The sequence below is a fragment of the Montipora capricornis genome, chromosome 10 (genome assembly GCF_036669925.1).
Source record: "Montipora capricornis isolate CH-2021 chromosome 10, ASM3666992v2, whole genome shotgun sequence".
Classification (NCBI taxonomy): domain Eukaryota; kingdom Metazoa; phylum Cnidaria; class Anthozoa; order Scleractinia; family Acroporidae; genus Montipora; species Montipora capricornis.
Genome location: NC_090892.1, coordinates 10,489,503 through 10,497,002, shown reverse-complemented (window position 1 = coordinate 10,497,002; position 7,500 = coordinate 10,489,503). Strand labels below are relative to the sequence as shown.

Here is a 7,500-nt window from a genome sequence, read left to right as displayed (position 1 = left end):
AACCATGTGAGCGTTAGCCCTACTGATGGAAATGGGCCCACAAAAGGACAGAGAAAAACTCTTACCAGGGTGGGAATTGAACCCACGACCTTCGGGTTAGATCTCCTCCGCTCTACCGACTGAGCTACAAGGTCAGACGGGAGCAGGCCGTGGGAATTGAAGATGTTAAAGTCACGGCAATGAACATGTACAAGTACAAGGAAAGGTTACGTTTATACAAACGTTGGCCGTGTGGCACTTATATTTTAAACAGAGTTAACTGAATAGAGTGTAATGTGAAGTGCTAGATTTATATCCCATATGAACGTGACTTTAACATCTTCAGTTCCCACGGCCTGCTCCCGTCTGACCTTGTAGCTCAGTCGGTAGAGCGGCGGAGATCTAACCCGAAGGTCGTGGGAACAATTACCACCTTGGTCAGAGTTTTTCTCTGTCCTTGTGTGGGTCCATTTCCATCAGTAGGGCTCACGCTCATATGGTTCATATGCGATATAAATCTAGCACTTCACATTACACTCTATTCAGTTAACTCTGTTTAAAATATAAGTGCCACACGGCCAACGTTTGTATAAACGTAACCTTTCCTTGTCTAGTATAAGGACTACTATAAATCGAAGGCCTCCCACAACCCTTGCTAGTATTCAAATTGTGTAGGACATCAGGGAACCAACTCGCAGTTTGAATGAGTAGGGAGCGTGGTGTCCGATGTTGTGGTCACTCCCTACCCAGGACGAGAGAAACTTCCACTTCATTAATTGACTGTAAACTGAGTAATAAGCATTATGGCCAGCCTTACCACCCCACCCCCTCCCCCTCCTCCAAACAGAATAAACAGAATTGTAAATTAGTCCGCCTATATGCCCCGTAGGGAGTGGCTCATAAAAATACTTCTCTTCATAAGCACACTTCTACTCGTTGAAGCTACATCGGGAATTACTAGAGGATTGCTTCCTTGCTTAATATTTAGTTATTCATGTCGTTATCCACCAACCTTGGTTTCTCCATCATTGGCTTGAAGTCTTTTATTAAACAGTCTCAACACCCAAGTTGAAATGACATCGAAAGGATTTCTAATGACATGTAGAAACTTAAATGGGATACCAACTGTCTCGTTGATTTCTTTCAGGATTTTGAATTTTTCAGGTTTCTCGGTTAGCTCCATAGTGGTCCCACCTCCCCTTTTGTCCCCGATGACCTGCAAGCGAAAAAAATAAGACAATTTTGAGTTTTCTCCGTGTCTTGGAATATAGTCTGACCATTCAATGCACTTACACAGAGTGAAAGAGACCTTTATGAAGTGCTCTTTAAGTTAAGACTGAGAAGAAGGCAGTGAAGCCCAGTGGTTAGGGCGATTGCCTTGAGATCCGGGATCCCGGGTTCAAGACACGTTCTGACCACTGCTTGAACTTGTTCCAGGTATTCCCTGGTACAATTTCCTGGCTACACTTGTAAATAGCCAACTGGTTTGCCTCCAGCCAGTTGGTATCCTTAAAAGTTGTTCTGTTCAATGCTCCGAGACATTAGCTTCTACCGGTACTCTAAAACTCCGTGGGTAAATAATGATACTTATTAAATATTACTTTTTACCTTAAAGTTTCCTCTCAGCTACCTTAAGAACTGCTTTAATTATAGAATAAAACTAAAAGAGAAAATAAATTCTTATTTTCATATTGTCCGATCGTTTTCTTTCTGCGTTTACATACATTTCCCATACTGGGCCTATGTCACGACATTTTTACAGACCCATCTATTTTTAGACTACCTTTTCCAAAGAAAAAAGCAGTTCCGGTTCGGTGACCCTATGACGTCAGTCTAGTTTCTTGTAATTGGTCATCGGGCTCCTGTGGGAGTCTCATTCGCTGGAAATTCACTGAATCTAAAAATAACTCGGTCTGTTAAAACGCCGTGACACGAACACAATAGAGTTGTAGGCTCCGGGTCATGGGTTCCTGGTATTTTACTCTGTCTAAAGCCCGGACGATTTTACTCGTCAATGGGGAACCCCCAGGAGTCAATGGGTTACGTAAGCACACCAGGATGGCTTGATGGCCACCATTCTATTTTACTGACTTACCTTTATTTTGCCATTGAAAGATCCTTGCCACGCTCCTGGAACGTTGTAAGAGTTGATAAGATCATCGATAAAAGCAGGGTCTTTTGCTCGACTGCCAAATGCCGCTTGCCATGTGGACAAAGAATGCAAATTGTAAAACAGAAGATATTTTTGCATACCAGAATTTTTCAGAGCGTCGTCTCGGTAAATATGCCATTTTTTAATGATATGATACTCGTTAGAAATGATGATTTGCGGGTGTGCGTCCAAAAGGGATCCGACAAGACTGTGTGAGCTTCGCGGGTATCCGATGAACATTAGGAATGTGTCAACTCCATCGTAAAGCTTGGAGAGCTCTTTTTTGTTTTCAGGGAGACCTCCAGGAATACATACAGAGCCACCTGAAGCTGCGTGTTCGTTGGGATCTGTAAAACAAAGGCAAGAGTCGAAAGGATAAGCCACATCTGTAAGCGCATGAGAACAGCTACTGAATTTCCCACCGTGCAAACCGCCCACTGGAAAGTATTTCCTTGAGGATAGCTACAGGGAAAGAGAATTCACAAATTATTGGTGTAATTTTGTCATTTTGGCGCATTGGCAGGTGGACATTTCTCGAAGCATTACAGCCAACCTCTTTTCATCTCAGGATATAGATTACACAAATTTTCTCGATGATGCTGGAGAAGAGAGCTCCCTTTGAATTGGCTTATTGATTCCAAATGTCGCGAAGATGCTCCCGGCATAAAAGGAGAGTGACATTTATGAGTCATTTCTCAACCTACTGACAACGGGTAGAGAGCTGAAGAGCTATGTATCGATACATGACCTTGTGTAATGAAGACTACCCGCAAGCAATTTGGTCGGAATACTTAGTTTGTCTTTGTTGTTGTTGAAGTCTCAAGTCCTCTTAATTGCCATGGAAGTCTGTATCCATTTTGTTGTGACGGTCGCTCCCCATTTTGGATGATCATCGAATTCTTGCTGTAGCAAGCGGCAGGTTTATTCCTTTTACATTACTTATAAGCCAGTCCTTGTGTTGAGAAGTAAGGTTTGGACAATACATCAGAACTTTTAAATTTCCGAGTCGTGTTCAATTAAAGGAAGGGACATAAAGATAAATTTGTATAACATACTTACTTGAAAGTGATGGAAACGAAGGCATTGACATAACGTTGTGTGAGCTTTGAGATTGACGCCAGAAGTGATACACAGAAGCGAGAAATAAAATTATTCCGGCAAAGGCAAATATCGTCCCCGACTGGTATTTCGTGAAACAGGTAAAACGACGCGTCATTCCTGCTCTCTGCTTCTCCGTCAGAAAGATTAATTCAATTTCAATCGAAAATCTGCTGAAACAAAAAAACGCAAACAAAAATCTCAACTTTTCTGGAGAAAATACCCATAGTCGTTTTGCATTGCCAATTCTTATTTGCTCTTGGCAAATCGGTAATAAAATCACTCTTAAAGTTTGAGCCTGTGCTCCAAAGGAGCTTTAGAATCTTGTAGACTCTTTTTTCCACCTATGCGCATCAGTATTCTGGGAGACCTAGGGAGTACTGGGGACCAATCGCGAATCAATTGCCCACGATCCTTTGATCAGCGTCGAGGGCGAAGTCAAAACATCATGGCGATATACTAAACAAAGATTAAGTACAACGGCCATTTTGGGGCCGTTTTTGCTTCTTTCTGGAAAGGATACTGTTTCGTTGCAAGTTGAGATGGTTTGTTTGTTGCGCGTATTACCACCTTCTTGCGCAACAAATTTTTATGCTGCAAAAAATAGACGTCGCTTTAATAATAATAATAATAATAATAATAATAATAATAATAATAATAATAATAATAATAATAATTAAAGAGAAATAAATGTTGCAAAATAATAGATTTTGCAATACCATGTGATAGCCGTACTGAGGAGAAAGAAGTCGAGAAGGTAGTGAAATATCAGAATCTAGCAAGAGAATTGAAGAAGTTATGGAAAATGAAAACAATGATTATTCCTATTGTAATCGGAACATTTGGAACAGTTCCAAAAGATTTAAAGAAGAGACTAGAGAATATTGGTATAGAGACCAAGATAGACGAGCTTCAGAAAAGTGTTATTCTGAACACGGCAAGGATTCTTAGGAAGGTCCTAGAAGTTTGAGGAGACTTGTTGTCACCAAGCTTCCTGGAGTACGGAAGTTCCATTAACTAACTAACTATATTTTACGTCGATAACTCGTAACAGTAATTCAACTGACAAACCTGAGGTCGACGGTGCGCTCATTTTACTCCCCCCTCTCCATCAGTGCTCCGTTTTACGGGTATTTAAAGCTACTTAGCTACACGGAAAGGAAAGAAGTCGAACCAAGAATGCGAGATCCGGGAATCGAACTCAGGACCTCTTGCACCAAGGCCGCGCACTAACCGACTGTGCCATCCTTGCTCCTTCCTGACTGTGCCTCCTTCCTTTGGAAGTCCAATGTGCGAAAACAAGATAATAATAATAATGATAATAATAATAATAATAATAATAATAATAATAATAATAATAATAATAATAATTTATATAGCCCCGAAATCCAAATGTTCTAAGGCGCTTTACAAACCTTAATTAAGGTAACAATTAAATTAACAATTAAAATTATTACTAAGTAAATTATGAACACATCATAAGCAAAACGTATACTTGAATAAAAACGTCTTCAAGTTACTTTTAAAAACATTAAAAGAGGCACAGATCCTTAAATGTAATGGCAGGTCATTCCATTGCTTGAGTGCGCAAATGGAAAAAGCTCTGTCACCATATGATTTCGTCTTAGAAAAAGGTACTGCTAACAGTTTCTGAGAATATGACCTGAGATTACGTTCAGGGACATAAAACTTAACCAAGTCAATCAAATAAGAAGGAGCTAAACCGTTTAGAGCTTTGAAGGTAAAAAGTAAAATTTTAAAAATAATTCGCTGTTCCACTTGTAGCCAATGAAGATCTCTTAGTACAGGTGTTATGTTATCATGTCGTCTTGCATTTACCACTATATGAGCAGCGACTGATCGCGGCGACAAAATTCTGCTGCAGCGACTATGATTTTCATAAAATTAACCGTGTCACACAAGGCGAATTATTGCGGCGACTTGTCCCCACGACGTGTTGTCGCAGCGACTTATCGCCTAGTGTGTCCCGGGTTTTATGCGTAGCAAAATACTCTAGGTGAAATAATCAAATCAAACACAAGGTATTTTCCATTTGTGTTTCATTTCGTTTTAAATTTTCTTGCAACTGTCATGGATATCATTAGTGCCGCTAATTTTCCCTTATTCTGCTAAAATTCGGCTCGCAAATGCGTTATTCTGCTGGCGGAATGCTCGCCTAAAAAATCGCTTATTCTGCTCGCAATTCTGCATGCCGGCAGAATTTATCCAAGCCTAGCCAGATGTTATCAAGGTTAATCGAAATACATAGGAATGAATTTTCTCTTGCTAAACATTCGACATTAGTATATACTCACTCAGTGATCTTGTCCATGGTGTTTCACGCAATCTGATTGGTTCGCTATCTCGGAGTAATTGAGCATTATTCGCTCCCTACGGAGTGAATGTTGCGTGACCCAAACAAAACAAGATGGCCGGCGCAAACTCGCCAGCATTTCTGAATCGGAAATATGATGATGCTGTGCTACAGAATAAGAGCGACACAATTTGGCCTAAAAGTTTTCAAAGGTAAGAGAAGAGATCATACCAACCAGTGTTTGACTTCGTTTTTTGCATATAATTATTGCTCAAAAATAAACAATCTTGTTTCACTCTGAGTAATTCTATTTTGTAGGGCTGGTCGCCCAGCAAAACGAATTTGTTACTGAAATCGAGGAATAAAAAAATGTTTAAGAAAGTTCCACGTGGCAGCAAGGAAACAAGACGGGTCATTTTACAGCAACCCAACGCTCGCCTCAATTAGAGACGCCATTTTATGCAGGGTGTAGCCAGGGGGGTCATGGGGTGCCCGTGTCCCTCCCTTTTTGTGGAAGTCAACGACATAATACAAACCATATCAGAGTAATTTATGTCACCTGCAACTTGCTTCATGTACTATCGATCTCAGACGTCCGTGGACAAGGACTTTTTTTCAGCCCACTTCACGGACCGTTGATTTCAGGCAGCGTTTACACGAAAGCGCGTCAAAATCGATGCGGTTTGGAAGTGTTTACACGAAACTTTTTTCGCCAGAAAACGGTAAAAGCGAGTGCTGCACTATGCGCTAAATTCACTATTTTGAATTGTACAATGCAAACAAAGGTTTCACTGTTTACACGACAGATGAAACCGCATCGTTTTAAAAACGCTCCACTTTTGGCAGCGGTTTCAAATAGACACGGTTTCGGCAACAGTTTTGATCGGTGTGGTGTAAACAGAAGGTGTTACAAATGAAACCGGTTTCGTGTAAACGCTGTCTCAGGGCCTCTTTACACGAGCCCGGGTTGGACACCGACCCGGGTCAGTTCAGCGTCGAATGTTATGTTTACATGAGCCCGGGCTGGGTGAGGGTTGGGTCATTCTCGGCTGACCCGGGTCAGTTCCCTTTTCGCTGGGTTGAAAGGGCTGGTGACTAGTTGTCAGTAAGGAAAATGGCGGACGCACCGTGCAATCATCCCAATCATCAATTTGCGTTAACGTTATCAGCCATTTTGGTACAGGCTGCGCATGGGCGAGAACGCTGAACTGCAAAAAAAGTGGTGTTCAAACAATCCCGGGTCAGATAAGGCAGTGTTTACATGAAGAAATTGAAGAAATTTCAAACCTTCTAGCCGGGTCAACCCGAGTCTTGAGAAGGGTTACCCGGCAAGGGGGGCTGACCTGGTTTGACTACTGTTTTCATGTAAATGCTTATAAACATTTCACTGCAAAAGGGTTACCCGCTGCAGTGATTCAACCCGGGGTAAAAAGCAACCCGGGCTCGTGTAAAGAGGCCCTCAGTCTGCGGTGAAAAAATTCTGATCACGTTTCGTTTCGATCACACTTTTTTGTGCCTCTGCGGTTTCGAAAATACCGATCTCGTGACGCTATTTTCTGTTGCTCTCCCCAAAGAGAAAAGCGCTAAACGGTGTTGACGGCGAGTAAAACCGACCGAAGCTATTACGGGTAACCCAGGAAAAGCCTTATCCGAGGAAATAAGAAGCAGATGAAAGCTATTCTTCAGGTTGTTTTCTTTCGAAACCGCAGAGCCACACAAGTGTTATCAGGTGATCAGATTTTTTTAACCGCAGACTGAAATCAACGCCGTTTTCGCCCTTGTCCACGGACGTCTGAGACCGATAGTATGCAGCTATTTTATAGGCTGGCACCGTGGATGACCAGCAAGTACCTTGGGTATGAGCGAATGTGACCCCCCTTTGAAAAATCCTAGCTACGCCGCTGTTCATGTGGATCCTTTACCAACTACACCCTTTTATTTCAATTTCCATTTCAAA

At 41.7% G+C, this 7,500-nt stretch overlaps 1 protein-coding gene across 3 annotated transcripts in view; it reads right to left on the bottom strand.

Annotated features, from left to right (window-relative positions):
• The window catches only part of LOC138019988 (uncharacterized), a 12,865-nt gene that overhangs the window by 1,518 nt on the left and 3,847 nt on the right, over positions 1–7,500 (bottom strand). For 2 of the 3 annotated variants that reach the window (XM_068866972.1, XM_068866974.1), the window contains exons 2-4: positions 3,191–3,399; positions 2,075–2,478; positions 992–1,195 (exon numbers count right to left, since the gene is read on the bottom strand). In XM_068866972.1, coding sequence (XP_068723073.1) covers positions 992–1,195; positions 2,075–2,478; positions 3,191–3,347 — 765 coding nt within the window. In that variant the 5' untranslated portion in view covers positions 3,348–3,399. Of the gene's footprint in view, positions 1–991; positions 1,196–2,074; positions 2,479–3,190; positions 3,403–7,500 lie in introns of all 3 variants that reach the window. The other variant, XM_068866973.1, reaches the window with a different exon arrangement.